Raw genomic sequence first — 17,552 nt, 5'->3', positions numbered from 1 at the left:
CCCTCAGACCCCTCCCCCCCCAATTTGCCAGGCGCCTTTGGCCACTCCTGGGCCTGAAACACCTTCCCTCCTACTTCTCCCTTAGACTTCTCTTCTTTCTCTTAGACTCAGCTCAGGGCCTCTGTGGCCCCAGAAGCCTTCCCGACTTCCTCAGCTGTTAGTGTCTTAAGGAATAAATGAGCAGCGAAGTGTAGCCGCCCTGGGATAGAGCGGAAGCTCCAGGGAGGGAGGCCACAGAAACGGAACCTCCGAGAGCAGGGCCTCTGTCTCCCGGGGCCAGCGCCCCAAAGCTACCAAAGGGGCGTCTCTTAAACTGCGCGCTGGAGCTCCTTTCTCTGGGGGCTGGCTTGGGGAGCGATTTTTGCTGAAGCTGACATAAGGAACGTCTGCTGTTTCCATCGGAAACGGCGTTCCCGTCCAGCCGCCCAAACAAACAACAAGCCGTTAGCAACCACAGGGTCGGCCGTATAGGATCCCACAGGATGAGCTTTCTCAAAGCAGGCCCTCCAAGAACACTGCCCCTGCGGCTCCCCCAGAACAGACGCCGCTCCGCTTCCAGCGGCTGACGGGCAGTCGTGACAAATTACTTGCTGCTCCTTTTTTATTCATTTTCTGGGACATTTGGCCCAAAGAGAAAATCAAACCGTAACGCTCATTTCATGTTGGAACTTGGGATGGAATACATCCCAGGCTGAGAATCGCTGTGCCCGCTCCGGGTGGTCCCTGGCTCCCATGCCCCCAGGGTTCCTGGCTCCTCGGCCTTCAAATGCCCCTTCCCCAAGCCCTCTGATCTCAGCCTCCCCTCCACATCCACTGAGGCTCTCTCCTGTCCGACCCCCTCAGAAGACTTCTGGGTGCTGCTCATCCCCGAGCCTGTGATAAACCCGCTTCCCAACTAGTCTGGGGGCTCCGAAAGGAGGGACAGCTTCAGATATTCCTTTGTAACAGCCCATCTCCGGGCCAAGGACTGTGCTGAGTGCTGGGGAGGAGAAAAAGCCCAAGGGGCACAGCCCGATGACGCACACGTCTGCGACATGGGGAGTAGGTGGAAGGTGGCTTTTGGGGGGAGGAGAAAGGCCTCCTCTGCAAGGAGCCCTGACCAGGGATTCTCGGAGGGAGGGCGTCGAGGCATCGGGGAACCACCCTAAGGCATCGAGTCGGCCAGTGGGGCTTGTCTTGGAGAGAAAAAAGGAGGGAGAGCCTGGAAGGGCAGGGAAGGCTCCACTACTCCATGTCTGGCTCACCAGCACTTCTTCCTCAGGTAGGAGAGGCAGAGCCTGGCTTTGCCCCCGAGCCCAGAGTCCTTTGTGCGTCTGCCCCCGACCCTCCAACAAGGAGCTGCCCTCTGCCCTTCCGCCTGTGCTCACTCTGCTTCTGTGGCTATAATGGGCGCAATGGGAGCCCTCCTCTTTTCTGTTTCCAGGGAAGAAAGGCCAGTGCTCCTTCAGCGGGATAATGATGTACGACTCGGCCGTGTGGTCCCCCGAACCCTGCGTCACCTGCCTGTGCTCCAGCGGGAGAGTGGTCTGCGACGAGGCCACGTGCCCTCCTCGGCAGTGCCCACACACCTTCACGCCCGAGGGCGAGTGCTGCCCCGTCTGCTCGGACATGGGTATGGCAAAGGCCCAAAGGGCTCTCCCCCTGTAACCAAACCGAAATTAACTTTTCCACTGCTTCGGTTTTAGCTCACGTCGCCACTGAGAAGTGGGGACTAAGCGCTGGCCGCGAGTCCCAGCACAGACACCCCCAAAGCTGCGGGAGAGCTCACAATCAGGAACCGGGAGGGAGGGGAGGCTCTAAGTTTCTAGCAAACTGGCTAAGCCCAGGCAGGGGCTCGCACCCCATGTAGAAGGGCCCCAAGGTCCCAGGGAGCAACACGACACCAATTCTGTTGCCGAAATTGGTCTGGGTGATACTGAGAGCCCCAACAGGAGAGGCTGGCTGCCTGGAAGAGGAGGCAGGGCGAACCCGGAGAAAGTGGGAGGTGGAAGGGGAAGAGGGGAGGAGAGAGACCCAGGGAGAAGGGAGAGAAGCCTGCACTCCTTCCCGACTCCCGGGCCGGGCTCAGCAAAGCCAGGAGGGCAGAGCCGCTTGCCCAGCACGTCATGAAGAGGAGGCTGGGAAAGTCTGTGTCACCCAAACCCCAGTGAGGTGAGTGGGCAGCGTTGGAAGTTTCCAGCCAGGCAGAGAAAGCAAACCAAGCCATGAGGAAGAGTCTAACCGTTAGATTCGTCCTCAGCAGCAGGAAACCCTGCTTCGCCCCTTCCTGCCAAGCCTGCTGGGCGGCCCTTCTCAGCTCTCTGGGCCTCTGTACCCGGGAGGAGAGAGGAGACTCCCCGCGTTACATCTGCGTGGCGCCGCTGGTGAAGGAGCCACATTGTGCCTCGTCACTCAGCGCGGTGTGGCCCTTGTGTGGGGACTGATGGCTCTTTCCAAAAACCTTACCAACTGTTTCCATCAGGGAGGAGATTAGAGACAAATTATTATTTGCAACATTTCCTGAGTCCCATTTCCCGGCCTAGTTTGTCTCTAAATGGCCTCGGGACACTGAGTGGGAGGGAATAATATCCTCCATTTCTTTGCTCATTTCCCGTTTTTTCCTCCTCTTCCTGATGTTTTCTCTCCACCCCCCCCCCCCCTCGCTCCCGCACTCTCCTAACCAGTTTCCGATTCAGTACTGAATAGGATTTCCTTAGGTGACAGCTTGGAACTTTCTGGTGATTCTTTAGCCCCGAGTGAACACACGGATCCGCAGCAAAAGGCATCGCCACGGACAGCCACGGGAAGGGATCGGCTGCTCCACGGGCTGGAGCACAAGTCTGAGGAAGAAGACTCCGGCGAAAAGGATGGCGAGAAGCGTCAAAGGAAGAAAAGCACGGAGAGGAGGCAGCCCCAGCGGGCTCATTCTGAGGGCAGGACGTCGGAGAAAGACGGAAAACCGTCTCACGAGGAGGAGGACTGCTGGACCTCCAGAGAGGAAGTGGAAAAGGAGGCTCATCGGAGCCCGAACCAAGAAAGTGAAGAGGAGGAAGAGGAAGGAGAGGGCTGCTTCTCGGGGGGTGCCCAGCTGCCCCCTTTGCCAAGTGCGTGCTCCATCTCAGACCGCAAAATAAGCTGCATCAATGCCAAGCTGACCAAGATCCCAAACATCGCAGACCCCGAGCTACGGAGCTTGGAGCTAATTGGTGAGATAGGCTCGCTGCCGTTCTATTTGTTTTATGAAAGTAAAAACATCACTACGGTTTTACTACTGCTATAATTCCCAATCTAAGAAACAGATCAAAACAATTTCATGAAGAAAATGTTACAAGTTACTCCAGATTACATTCTTTAAGTTAACTTTATGTGATGTAGTTAAAGTTTAAAAAAAACAAACAAAACACTTGCAGAGCCTCAACCACGTGGCTTTTCAAAGTTGGAGAGAGAGACAAAGTCTTCCTTTAAAACTGGTTATAAGGTGGTTTTGCTTAAAGCAAGTTCTGCTCTTCAGTTTGGTTTTCCTTAGCCGGAATCCCCAAACCAACCATCCCAGGCCCCGGGATGAGAATGTGTAGGGATGATGGTCCAGGAGGTACTAGCTAAGTGTGCCCTTGGGGGCAGCGACTCTTCCTGGGACTTACATGAACTCAGTCTTAGGCCCAAGTACAGGATCTCCACTTTACTCTCACTATTAGCATGGGGGATACAAAGAAGGGCAAACCCCTGCCTTCAGGGAGCTTACAGTTCAAAGAAACAATACACAAACCCCTACCAAAAAAGACAGGGCCGGGAGAAAATGTGGAGAGTCTCCAAGGAAGGCACAAGCCATAAGGAGGCTCCATAAAATCGGCTCTTCCCCCCCCCCCAATTTTTAAAAACCATTCTCATTTAAAGCCTTGAGCTCCGACTTCTCTTTCTGCCTTCCTCCCTGCCCCCCCCCCCCCGACGGTAGGTTACATCTGTACATTTGTGTAAAACATTTCCATAAATTTTGTACAAGAAAAAATGAAAGAAGGTAGAAAGCCGAGCGCTTCAGTGTGTATTAGCCAATGTTGGTTCTGTGGAGGAGACAGCGCGCTTCCCCCTGAATGCTCTGGGCTTGTCTCGGATCACTGCTGAGCCAGCTCCGGGAGTCCTTGGACGGCTGTCTCTCCATCCCGCTCCCTTCGCTCTATCAGTCCAGGGAAGCCTTTCCAGGGTTTTCTGGGAGCTTTCTGCAGCTCATTTCTTAGACACAATCATTTTCCATTATGGTCTTATACCCCACTCTGTTTAGCCATTCCCTAATTGATGGGCATCCCTTTGATTTCCAATCCTTAGCCTCCTAGGGGTCTGGCAGAAGGCAGGAAGTAGTGGGGACTTGAACGAAATAAGAGAAGGGGAAGAAGAGCACACTAGGAATGGGGGACAGTGGGGAGATGGGCGCCAGAAGGCCGCGTCCCCAGGCCCAAGAGTTCCTGGATGGTGGCGCAAAGGCTAAGGGAGAAGACTGGAATGATAGACTCCAATTTTGATCTCCTCCCCCTTGAGTACAGGAAGCCCCCTAGGTAAACCTGCAGACCCCCTCCCAATAAGATAAACTGGAAAAGGTTCCGTTTAGCCTTAAAACCTAGCACAGATGGCTGAACACCTGACAAAGGCCTGGGGCCATGGAGTCCCATTTCCTACTGCTCATTGAAGAGCTGGGCAGAGATGGGCCCAGGGCTGTGAGTCTGGCGGAAGTCCCGGGCGGCACCCAGAGCCGGTGGCTCCGCTTCCACATGAGGAACCCCTGCACAGTGGGGGCCGGAGCTGGGAGCCCTGAGCCTCTGTGACCATCTCCTACCAATTCTCTCCGGAGGAGCAAGGTACGTCCCAGCCAGAGCAATGGCCTCTAAGCCCAGGCTCCCCTAGCGTCGCCCCTGATGTCGGCTGGTGGGCAGGAGGTGCCAGAACCTCTCGGCACCCAGCGTGCAGACAGATCATTTCACAAATCCTCTCCTAGGAAACGCCATCAGCTGCCTCCCCGATAAAGCATTCCAAGGAACCCCTAATTTGGAAAGGCTCGACCTTCGCAAAAACGCAATCAGCTCTTCTGGGATTGGTCCCAAGGCATTCAAGGTAAGAGCAGCCCGCAGCCCTTGCACCCTGTCTGGACTGACTGAAGCTGGAAGAGGGGGAGGAGGGCGGTCCTGGGAAACATGCCTCCCGCTCCCGCTCCCACAGCTTTGTCCCTGGTCCCCCTGCCTCAGGCCTCCCCCAGCAGCCAAAGGTTAAGTTCCTACTATGTGTCAGGTGTAGGAAGTGCCGGGGGTGGGGAGGGCAGAGTCTGGGGTGAGACGCGGATATGGCTGGGGAGAGTGGGGTGCCCTCGGCGCCAGGCCATCTTGTCTGTGTTCCCTTAGCGGTTTTCTGTAGCTCCTGGAGAGAAGCAGTGTGGGTAATGGGCACAGCTGGCCTATAAGACAGCTCTTCAGACTGGCAGTTGTAGAGAAGGGATGACACCAGTCTGGGATCTTCCTCACCCTAGCATCTGCCTATCCCGACGAAGTCACAGGCACTGTGCCCCTGTGTGCTCGTGCACAATTCCACATCTGTCCCCCTCTCCCATTACAACATGAGCTTCTGGCCATGCAGGGGTTCTGGAGATCCCCAGGCCCAGAGGCAGGAAGGCCTGAGTTCAAATACAGACGCTTACCAGCTGTGAGACATTGGGGGGAGTCTGACCTCACTGCCTGCCTCAGTTACCTCATCTGTAAAATGGGGATAGGCAGAGTGCCTACCTCCTGGGGTGGCTGAGAAGACGACAGCTGCCAAGGGCTCAGGGGCGCTGTCCCACTGGGTGCTATCTCCTCTGTGGCTCCCCTTCACAGAAGCGCCTCCCCGTGGGTGTTTCATGTTTGGGGAAGTTGGGGGGATTTCTAATTCAGCATCAAACAGAATTCAAGTTCAGGAGTACAGGGCCATTGAAAGACGCCAATTGTGGGGCTTCCTCTTTGAAGGCCCTGAAGAAGCTAACCCACCTGTACCTGGACGGCAACAGCCTGGTCGAGGTCCCCCCGGCGCTGCCCCCTCGCCTGCTGGAACTGAAGATCAACGAGAACAGCCTTCAGGCGCTGGAGGAAGAAAGCCTGGCAGGTACGTGTGGCCCACCCCTGTCCTCCCGGCTGGGGTCCGGCCCCCGCAGCCCCCCCGTCTCTCTCTCCCCCAGCCCTGCACCCGCGTCCCCCCAGGGCTCGGCCGAACACTCTCCGCTCTAATGCCACAGTCTAACTCATGGGGACTCACACTGGGGAGTGTGGGGGAGTGTGTGTGTGTGTGTGTGTCCGGCGCTGACTTCTCCTCAGTGCTGGCCCCGCCCGCTTAGGGTCACTGTCCCTCAGACGTGACACGTGTGCAAGCCAACAGGCCCATGGCATCGCTCGTTGCTCTTCCTAGGGATGGCCTAAAATCAAGGGGCCATTTTTAATGGCTGAGGCCGGGCCAGGCCCTAGGGACAGGGTGAGTGCCGCTTTGGATCCTGAAGTCAGAAGGGCTGACTGGTGGCTGTCCAGCTAGGGGCTAGAGATGGGTCACGGTCCGACTCCACTCCCTGTCCTCCCTGCCTCCCCCTCAGGGGTCCCATCATCCATGCCGGCTGAGCCAGGGAGGCAGAGAGAGCCGCCTTCTGTTTCACCCCCCACTAACGGCTCGCACCCGTGTCCCCTAGAACTACAGCAGCTGCTTGTCCTGGAACTGGAAGGAAACCAGCTCAGCGAGTCCAACGTCAGCCCCTTGGCCTTTGCCCCTCTCAGGAGCCTGACTCACCTGCGCCTGGGACAAAACCGGTTCCGGATCATCCCCCAGGGCCTGCCAGCATCCATCGAGGTGAGTGCCATGCTCTGTGAGGATGAGGGTAGCCCATGACCTGTGGGGGCACCCCTGCCCAGCATCTGTCTGCCAGGGCATCAGGCAGACTGAATGACTCCACGGCGCAGGGTTCGGGCGGGCGGGCAGTCATGGACAGGGAGACACTCCCGGGGGCTGCAGGGAGCCTGCCCATCCTTGCACAGGCATCCGTGGACCATGAAGGATCCCTTCCCAAGGAGTCTCCTCCAGTGGGGGCTTCCACAGCAGTGCCCCCTAGGCCCATGCCAAGGTGGCCCTGAAGTGCCCCTCCCCATGAGGAAGTCCCCCCATCCAGGACCAGCCACGGTCCTCCCTCCTTCCTAGGAGGTTCCAAGGCTTCCTGGGGCACCAGGATGAAATACAAACTGACGCCACTGTCACGGGTGCTGCTGCAGCCTGGCACTGGTATCATTGGCACTGCTGCTGCCATGAGTGCTGCTGTGGCCTCAGTTTCCTCAATGGAAGCTCTATAAATGCCGTTGGGACTGCAGCTGAATGAGCCAGGTGGCTGCTCCCCCTCCTCGTAGCCTCCTCCCAGCCTGAGCAGGCTTTCCTGCCTCCCTCTCATGGCCACCCCCGCTCCCTTCCCCCAGGTACTTTGCATTTGGGGCTTCCTTATCTACAGTCATAAGACCCTTGGCATCCCCACAGCACCAAGCACTCGGCAACACCCCGGGGAGCAGGAGCTCAAATTAGCCCCAAATTCCAGACAGAGGACAAGTGACTTGCCCGGGGTCACACAGTCAGTGAGGCTCTCAGGCAGCATTTGAACTCAAGTCTCCTTGACTCCAGCTTCGAGATGCTGCAATCTGAATACATTGTGTCCCTCCCCACTCCCTCCTGAAAGTAAGCTACTGTGAGTGGCAGACACTATTTTATTTTGGTTTTGTATCTCCAGAACTATCTAGCACAATTCCTGGTATACAGTAGGTAGTTAATAATATACTGGCTGAGTTAAAGCAAAACTTCCAGAAACTTCAAAGGAAAATTGTTCTTAGAAAAATAAAAAATAAAAAAAAAGACTCCGAAATGAGGGAGGCTAAATAGTTCCATGATGAAAAAACTCCTCTGCAAAAAAGAGAAAAGCTGGCGGGAATCGAGAAGAAAAACAGACCGAACAACAGAGCTGCTTGAAATGAAACCCAAATTTTCTCAGTAAACAATAAAACGGACAATTGCATGTAAAGGAAGAAACCAAACGAGTCAGAAAAAGAAGTACAAGATGAAACACAGGGCTAAAAGTATCTGGGAAGTCCAGGAGCAAGGGGAGGGCAAAACTCAAACTCACGCAAATCTCCCTGGACAGCCCAAACAGTGCCAGTGCCGGCCATCAGAAAGCATCAGAAAGGAGGAAATTCAAAAAATGTAAAAACACATAAGCCCTGAGGTTATTGAGACTGTTTCTCTGACCACAGAAAGAAAAAAGTGCCTTCTGCCTCCCCTTCTTCTGGGGACTGACTCTTTGGGGAGGCCCCAAACTTAGAAAAGAAAAATGGGGCTGTGTTCTGATAAAGGTACAAATCTGGCAACTCAGCCCTGGCGGAGAGAGCACCGTCAGCAAAACAGTTGGAAATGTGACTCACTGCAGCCCAGGACGCCTCCACGAGAAGCACAGAAAGCTGCAACGGGCAATAAATCAGCAACAAGAAAACCTCTAACTGGACAGGATTCAATCAGAAGTTTCAGGACATTTCTTTGATGAAACAGAACCATCACTAATTTAGTAAAAAGAAGAAATGACCAAGTATGTGAAGAGGAGACTCTTGTTTTAATGTCTATAAAAGTATGTATTTGAAACAATAAACTAGCATTATATGAAATGGGGACCATTAGTGGCTTTCCCACTAAGAACAGGGTTTGGAAATATTTTTCAACCTCGATTTAGAAATGGTATCTATTGGACAGAGACAAAAAGTTACCCAAGTAATTCTATTTCCAGATAATATGATGGTTCCTTTAGAAAAAGCAACAGAATAAATATATTTTTTAAAGTAAAGGGATATAATGAATGCCTTCAGCTAAATACTGGAATACATCCTAGCCACAAAGAGCAATAGTATTTCTATAGATTACCAACAAAAGACAAGAAAAAACGATGGAAAGAGATATGGTTTTTATAACATTGATAGGCTTGATAGAGAAAATCGGTAGAAATAGAGAAAGCATTTGTAAAATGCTCACTATCGGGCAATATGCTGAGTGCCGGGGTTCTCAGTAACAGCAAACAGGACTGTCCTTAAGGAGCTTACGTTCTAAGGGGCAAAGGCGGCAACAGAGAGATGATATACCCGGAAAGACGGAACAGCACAAGGGGAGACAGCAAGGTCTGCACAGAGCAACCCGATCTGCATAAAGGTGACTTTAAAAAAATAAGTAACTGATGAAATTGTCAATGACAAGTGGGCTGACTTCATTCATATCATCATTATCCTATTGATTTGGCCACGTAACATCACCCTGCCCAAACGTCAACGGAACATTTGATAGAATTAGACAATGTGATTACAGTTCATATGGAACAACAGATAATCAGGGAGCTCCCAATGATGAAATTATGAAAGGAGAAAAGGCAAGAGGGATTACACCTTACACACACACACACACACACACACACACACACACACACACACACACACACACACACACGAGTTTACTGACTGCCCGACAGATTTCAGATGAATAACGATCAAAATTAGCTACTACAGTGTGAAAAAACAGGGGGAAAAAGTCAGGGAACAAAGGAGATAGACACCCTTGGGAGATCCTCCGGTTTCACAAGACACCGGGGAAGTACTTGATTCTGAAATAACTCCCTTAGGAACATTGGCTAGCTGTGTGGGCAAAAATGGGAATGGCCACCGTCCCACTAGAATATAGTCTTATGTTTGTCAGATATAGACTTGGATAGAGAATCAACAATAAATTTCCACTAGATGGTTCAGGATAAAATGTTCTCGTCCAACATTTTGGAACTTAGTATATAACGACAGCAAAACAGATTAACAGATGTCTGGCAACTGAGAGAGACAGAAAATGCTTATTCCAATCACTAAAAACTAAGAGGAGACCAAAGAAGTGGATTTAATGATTAAAAAAAAAGTTGGATTTTCTGACAAGGAAGACTTATTGCAGAACGGAAAGTTATGGGCCTCGGCTCCACAGGCGAGAAACAAATGTTTCCTGGAAATCTTTCTGATCAGAGTGTGACATCTGAGACTGGTAAGAATGAACACATGGAGAAGAATCAATTCCATCTCCCCCTTTCTCAAAAGAAGAAGCGTAAATGAGGAAGTGTTTGAACAGAGAAATAACTGTGAACTGCCACGTGACATTTTTTAAATTATAAGAAATAATCAAGAAATTATTAAAGTAAATTCTCACAGGATTTTTGCGAGCAGGCACTCAGCAGAGAGAAAGGACACGATTCAAAAAGAGCTCTAGAAAATTCTTCTCAAGTAACTTTGGGGCTCTCTGGGAGGGACAGGGCCGCACGGCAAGGTTAGCAACAGGAGAGAGCTAAGTATTCCTGACAAGCAGTATTCTTACTAATGAAAACCGAAGGAAAACCCCCAACATATCCAGACAGACAGAGGGATGACATTAGAACATAAGCAAACTCTTGTCTTAAGAACTAACCACTGTTAAGAACACAAAGAAATACAAGGTGTCCCAAAAGTTGTGTGATTTAAAATTTTTTAAAAACTTACTTTTTAAGCTTAATAAATACTTCGTAAATGATGCAGATTTATAGTTTTGCATAAAATGATTAGTTTTATATGAATTCATGTTAATAAAAATGTGCCACTAAACATTTTCATTTCATAAACATTTGTTAGTTATTAAATTTATAACTAAAGGGTTTTTCGAATTAAAAAGGTGATGGCTGATACTGGCTTCCCCTCCAATAAAGAAGCCCTGGCAAGAGAATGATAGAATTCTAATTTCACCTCTGAATGTAGGTCAGTCCTTTGTAATGACATTACAAATGAGGCAGTACTAAGTTTTTTATGCCTACTTAGAATAGCATATTTTAAAATTTTGGTCCAGAGCTGCAATTTCATTGACATGATTCACTCACGTAACCCCCCCTGGTAAGTAACCTGTCGTCGACAGTCTCCACGAGTCGCCCACAGACCCGCAGCTAGAACTGCATACACGGACACCAGGCTTTTGGACTTGTGTGGCACTGGGCTCTCTCCCCCTGGGCTGGGGCCTCTCTTACTGTCTAAGCGGTTTAGTAGGAGCAAGCAGCAAACTGAACCAGGTGGGCTCTCCCACAGCTTGGCTCCGTGCCACTTACGCAATAAAGCCAAGGGGAAGAGAGAATTATCTTGGAACTGACAAAAAGCTCCATCTCCAAGTCCATCTGAACCCCATCTTGTCTATAGGACATGAGGATTTTGTTAGAAATTTCACAATCTTGACAGGAATATTCTCCTTTATCTAATAAATTAAATCTCAAGGCCGTCAACACCTGTGGCTACTTTTGCCCAGATGTGAGTTAATTTAAGAATATAAATTCTGAAGAGTCACATCATCTGTTTAGTTATGAAAAATTAAATGAACACAAATAAGTCCAAGAGAAATTGGTTGAGTTCAGAACTACAGATTCCTCTAAGGGATCACGGGCTTTTCTTCTGACCCAATATGAAATGATAACTGACACTGTACTAACACAAAGGAAATCAAGAAGATGGTGGGAATTTTCTAATGGTCTTCTCTGTTAATTATAGGAATTATATCTGGAAAATAATCAAATTGAAGAAATCAAAGAAACTTCCTTTAATCACACCACAAACATCAACGTTATTGTATTACATCATAATAAGATTGAAGAAGATAGGATCGATCCTTTGGCGTGGATCTATCATGAGTGAGTCCCACCTGACAGCCATTTTGCCCCGCTGTAACTCATCCTACCAACAAGCCCTCCAGATACCTGGTGGGGTGACGGGTGGAGAGTGGAGAAGTGTCAGCCAAAAGCAAAGGAGGCTACAAAAAAGGATGACCAAAGGAAAGGACGAGCTGGAAGGGCCAACAAGGCCTGGGGGCCAAGGGCACAAGGGAAGGGATGAACATCACCCCCAGAGGAGGTAGCACAAGTACGGCTTCCACGATCCCTGAGCCCCCTCTTTCCTTTCTCTTTTTGTTCCAGAAACCTGGAATCCATTGATCTTTCTTACAATAAGCTGTACCACGTTCCTTCCTACCTCCCTAAGTCCTTACTGCACCTGGTGCTGGTTGGGAACCGGATCGAGCGAATCCCCGGGTACGTGTTTGGCCACATGAAGCCCGGCCTGGAGTACTTGTACCTTTCCTTTAACCAGCTGAATGACGGCGGCATCCACCCCGTGTCTTTCTATGGGGCATACCATTCACTGAGAGAGATTTTTCTGGATTACAATGAGTTAAAATCCATTCCGTGTGGGATCTCGCGCATGACCTCGCTACGCCTTCTGAGACTTAACAACAACAAGATACGGTAACGTTTTCTTCGGGGTTTGATTCTGTCTGTTGGGATGGCTAAAATCACAGTCAACAGACAGAACAACTTTTATTTTTGTAAGGGTCATAATCTCAGAGCCAACAAAATCCATTAAGAGTTTGGCTAAGCCAGGGTGGGGGTGAAGTCTTGCACGTTGAGGGGGGAGGACTAGATTTAGGAGCAGAAGGGAGCTTCACCATACCCAGCTAGAGTTGTCCCAGGTAACCCCGGAAACATGAGCTAACTCCCTCTGAGAGGGGGCTGGAGGGTGGGCTGTGTTTCTCAGTGTCTGAGAAACTTGTGATGTACCCCCAACCCTCACCTCCATCCCAAACCTATTTTCTTAGGCGCCTTCGCCAGGAGCGGATCTGTGGGTCTGAGAACAGAGATTCCCGGCTAGAACATCTGCATCTTGAAAACAATTACATCAGCTCGAGAGCCCTTTCACGCTATGTATTTCCATGCATTCGATCCCATGCAAGCATCGTCCTGGGGCCACAAAAGGTCAAATAGGAGGTGTTCGGTCTGCGTATTCTTGGTCCGCTCATGGCTTGAGAACGTCTCGTGGAAGAACCTGACCGCTTTTCCCTGTGGCTCTCCAGCCCGCAGACCAGAGGACAGGGCCGCTTAAACTGCTGTCCTGTGATCCCTGGGCAGCAAGAGCTGAGAGAGGGCCACCCCTGCCCCACCCACTACTGCTCCCTGGATGCTCGTCCCTCAGATCATTCCGTGACCCTGCTACAGACAGCTCGGTGGGTAGGCTCCGTGTGGGCCTGGAGGACGGAAGGACAGCCCGGCAGCCTCCGTTTGTCCCCAGTTATATGACCAGGGCCCAGGTCACATTCCAACACCCGGAACTACGGAGGAGCTGCTAACCTGCACCGGTGGAGGAAGTGTGCACACTGAAGTCCCCTATGCTGATAAGAGCACAGACCCTGGTCTCCCTCAGGACCATGGAGCCCAAAGGCCCGAGGAGCACCATGGCCCTGCATCCAGGCTCCGCTAGCTCACGGGTACCATTCTCATCTTTCAGGTGACATTGCTTCAGTAGTCACACATAGTGACCATTGGAGAGCCACCTGAAATAAGGGGCCTCCAGGACTTCCTGGCTGGTTTGGGGCCTGTGAAAGGGCTCACGTGAGCTGGGTCCTTTCTAAAAGCGGCTCCGAGGTCCCTCCGCAGGCACTTCCTCAAGGACAAGACTTTGGAAGGGAAAGAGGCTGGTTGACTGAAGACAAGACTGATCCTCCTGGACTTTCTTCCAAGAAACAGAAACAGGCTGTGACACGGACATTTCTTCCTGTGGGCAGCGATCCCCTCCCACTTCTCCCCATTAACAAGTGCATCCTTTTCTCTGAGACCTTAATTATATCATTTAGTCACTTTCTGGTTTTTCTGTCTCATTGTGTAGACGGAGTGCTCAAACATGGCCTTTACTTTGGCTGTTTGTGTTTCAAGGCAAGAGGAAGCAGAATGATAGGAGGCCGGGCAGAAGCCCTGGGTCCTAAGCTTGGTTCTATCACTAACACAAGTAGTCGTGACCTTGGCACGCCTCCTGTTCCCTTGCCCTTGCCTTTGTCGTTAGGGACCATGCTAAGAGGGAGACCCCATGCGCATGGCACGGGGAGCCCTCTTGCAACAAAAAGGGTCCAAGTAAGTGTTGGAAGTTATTCCCTTCGCTGACTTGTGCCCTCCCCCTGTGAAATCAGAGAAATGCCCACAAGTCCCAGCCTCCCTGTCCACTGGCCCTTGCTAGCTCTTCCCACAAATCCAGGAGCAGCATTTTCCAGCCTTGAGATGAGCCTTTGTGGAGGAGGAAGCGTCCCTGCTTCCCCAGCCCAGGATCCAATCCTCAGCTAGATGGATGTCCAGGGGGAAGGGCCAGGACTTAGCTGCTTTCCCTCCCGTGGAGGCTTGCAGTGTCTTCTGGGTCAAAAGGCCATGGCAAGGCCAAAGGGACCTTACAGATCATCTTGATAGTTCCCTCATTTTAACAGGCAAGAATACCGAGGTGTCAACTGGTTAATTACGCAGCTACCCTTAAACCCCTGTGCTCCCCAGTAGTCCTCCTCCTGGGAGGGTTCCCCAAGTTTCCACAGCAGTGGCTGACCTCTGCCTGGTCAGTGATCCCTGATTCCCCCCTGGGTTATACACGTGGCACAAAGCCTGCTCTGTGCTTCCCCCAAGAGAGCGCTCCCCATCTGTTCAGGAGCTAGGAAAGCATCCTTAGTCTCCCTAATTACTATCAAAGACTTTGAAGAGATCTAGAACCCCGGATGCCCAGTGAATGCAAGGGATAGCAGAGAAAAATATTAGTCTGAGAAAGGACCAGCTGGCCAAGACACGGGCACATCGGAGGACGGGCCGTGGATTTCTGGGTGACAGATTCCTGGTCAGGGATGAAGTGCACCTAATGGAGGGGGGAGGAGGGAATGGCTTTGCCAATTGCCTTAATCAAAAGGGTTTTAAACTAAGAAAGGACCAGGGAGGGCAGAGACCACAGCTAGAATCAAGGAAGAAGATACAAGCTGAGACACGTAGAAATCCAGAGGTCACAAAACCCAAAGGGGGAAAAGAAAAGACCCCATGTTCTCAAATGCTGGTGGCGAATGCCTCAGGCTTATGGGTAAATTTTATGCCAGGAAGCAAATCTAACCTCACAGGTATTCTTGTGACTGAGGGGAGGAAGCCCACGACTGCAAGAGAGCTTTGGGTGGGTAGATCTTATTGAAAAGCCATAATAAAGGGTGGAGGTGGGGAGCTGGAGCTGGAGACTCTACAAAGACTGGGGACCTCGGGAGCCAGAGCAGGAAAGCCCGGGGTGAGCACTGGAGAGGGGGGTCAGTTAGGAAGTGGCCTCCACATCACTTCCTGACCAGGCCACTTCCCTTCCAGCCTCCTCCTCCATCGCTTCCACTGGAGCCAGGACTCTTTCCCTGGTGCCCGAGGTTCCTGACATGTGAGGTTTCTGGCTAAATCCCTGCTGGTCACCAACCCGGCTGTCTGTGACCCTTCCCAGTCACTCAGCTGCTTCTCCCCTGGGTCAAGGCGGCTTCCGTGTCTCACATCATCTTTGTCACTGTAGCCCGCTTCAGACCACTTCCACAAAAAGAAGCAGCAGATAAATGTGGTTTAGGAAGTGGATTCTAAGTGGGACATCCAGGTGGGATGGCCTATGGGGGGGGGGGTCAATTGTTCAGCAAACCAAAACCTCCAGTCAATAAGATGGAAAGGAAGTCAGGAAACAAGCAGAACAGTGGGGGATGCCGCCGGGCTGCTTTGATACTGGCCAGGACAACTGTGCCCAAGAAGAGGCTAACGACAGGGGGGAAAGCTCGAGCCTCCCAAGCCTAGGAGAGGAAGGGGCCTTTGGATGACAAATGCCAGAACAAGATGGCTAACAGGAAGTGCTCCCTGAGGTCCACAAGGAGATAGTGCAGGTCACTGGGCACAGACAAAATAGTCAGGTTCGGGCAGAAGCCGGGCGCCTGCCAAACCAACCTCACCCCCTCCAGAAGGACTGGGAACACAAGCCTGGAAAGAAGGGAAAAGGCCAGAGGCTGCCAGCTCTAGGCAGATGAGCTTGACCTCAATCACGGACAAACTCTGAGATGGACCCATGAAGAGACAGATAAGGAGGGCAAACCTAAAGGGGGGACTCGCGATGACCCAGAACCGTCATCTCCACCGAGAACTGGGCCTGCTGACCCTGCCAGGGACAGAAAGGGTGACAAGAGAGAAAAACGGACCATTTTAATTACATAAAACAGTGCCTCATAAACAAAGGCAAAGTAGCTAAGACTAGAAAGGAAACAGTTAACTAAACTCTTTGTGGTACTTCCTGCAGAAATGTCTCAATCTATTCAAAGACAGAAGGAGACTTTCTCTAACTCAAAACTAGTAGATGGACTCATTATCAAAGGAAGCAATGCAAGCTATAAACAAACTCAGGAAATGGCTCCAATTAAAAAACTTCTGAGGTTCCAGCTCATGCCCATGAAAATGACCGCCACTGCAGTGGCCTTGGGAAACGGCCTTATGGAGCCATTCCGGAGAACAAGGTCTGACTCGGCCCCATCCCTGAACCACCTTTGACCCCACGTGCCACTGACTGCAGAGAGACTGGCTTAAGAAGGAAGAAAATGGGCAATGAATAAATAAATGAAAATTGTGGTGGCAAAGAAGTGGAAACTTGGGGACGTCCTTGGTCTAGGGAATGGCCAACCCCCGGAATCTTTCTAGGAAGGCGAGGGAAGACTCCGGGCTCTGAGAAAGGGTTTCAGAGAAGTCTGGGAGGACTGGCATGAACCAATGCACCGGGAAGTATGCACAAGGAGAAACCTCCTACTTCAACAACATTGTAGAAAATGGCCAGCCTTCGAAGCTTCGTGAGCCATGCAAGAGCCGAGGCGTGATCGTGAGGAAGGGGGGGGGGGGGGTCGTATGGAACTTGTTTGGCTTGGCTCTGCCTCCTTCTGAATGGAACGGGGGCAGAGAGCGGCAGAGTAAGAATCACTGGCTTTCCCATGGTGCCCAGGGTCTCCCACGGGCCTCACCTAAATTGTGCTACAACTTACAGGAGGGAGGTCTGGAGCTGGAGGTCACATGGGGGGGGGGGGCCTCCCGGCCCGGCTTTGTGGCTCCCAAGCCCAGCCTTTAATCTTTCCCCAGCTTTTCACAAGGGGGGGGGGTTGTGAGTTGCTGTTTTTGCTGAGCTAGGAAGATGAATTTTCCTTGAAAAAAAAGATTACAGCGTATTTGGAACGAGGAAACCTAACCCCAGCTCTGGTTTTCCTGTCTCTAGGAAGAGGCTCTGCTTCTCAAGCAGTCCCATAAGCAAGAAGCACGTTAGCAGCTGGGGAGAGCGGGGGGAGAGCGGGGAGAACTTTTCCAACAAATTTAAAACCGAGTGCGAGCAGTGCGGCCGCCCGCCCGCCCCGCCCTTCTCTCGTTATCCCTGCAGGTCTCAGCACAGCTTTAACGCAGCATTTCATTGAACAAGTTGAAACAAATTCTAGAGACGAGAAAATCCTAATTGGAATTAGGGTTCTTTGTTCCCCAATGCCCGGATTTTTTTTTTTTTTCTTTAAGGAAAACTCCTGTTTTTGGCTCAGCAAGAGCTCCGTAGCTCTCTCCCGAACCCATCGGCCAAGGCCAGAGCGCCAGAGGGGAGGACTGGCCTGCAAGGAACGTGGCGGGGGAGACCGCGGGGAAAGCGGAA

General features: G+C 51.5%; 2 protein-coding genes across 4 annotated transcripts in view; one reads left to right on the top strand and one right to left on the bottom strand.

Annotated features, from left to right (window-relative positions):
• ECM2 (extracellular matrix protein 2) overlaps positions 1 to 13,717 on the top strand; it is a 37,815-nt gene extending 24,098 nt beyond the window's left edge. For 2 of the 3 annotated variants that reach the window (XM_074284574.1, XM_074284575.1), the window contains 8 exons: positions 1,424 to 1,612; positions 2,697 to 3,185; positions 4,964 to 5,079; positions 5,961 to 6,096; positions 6,668 to 6,825; positions 11,580 to 11,719; positions 12,002 to 12,328; positions 12,679 to 13,717. In XM_074284574.1, the coding sequence (XP_074140675.1) occupies positions 1,424 to 1,612; positions 2,697 to 3,185; positions 4,964 to 5,079; positions 5,961 to 6,096; positions 6,668 to 6,825; positions 11,580 to 11,719; positions 12,002 to 12,328; positions 12,679 to 12,844 (1,721 nt within the window). In that variant the 3' untranslated portion in view covers positions 12,845 to 13,717. The remainder of the gene's footprint in view (positions 1 to 1,423; positions 1,613 to 2,696; positions 3,186 to 4,963; positions 5,080 to 5,960; positions 6,097 to 6,667; positions 6,826 to 11,579; positions 11,720 to 12,001; positions 12,329 to 12,678) is intronic. The other variant, XM_074284576.1, reaches the window with a different exon arrangement.
• The window catches only part of CENPP (centromere protein P), a 110,016-nt gene that overhangs the window by 27,640 nt on the left and 64,824 nt on the right, over positions 1 to 17,552 (bottom strand). The window lies entirely within an intron of this gene.

This window comes from Sminthopsis crassicaudata, chromosome 1, assembly GCF_048593235.1.
Source record: "Sminthopsis crassicaudata isolate SCR6 chromosome 1, ASM4859323v1, whole genome shotgun sequence".
Classification (NCBI taxonomy): domain Eukaryota; kingdom Metazoa; phylum Chordata; class Mammalia; order Dasyuromorphia; family Dasyuridae; genus Sminthopsis; species Sminthopsis crassicaudata.
Note: the sequence above shows the minus strand (reverse complement) of the source record. Positions and strands in the feature narration are given on the sequence as shown.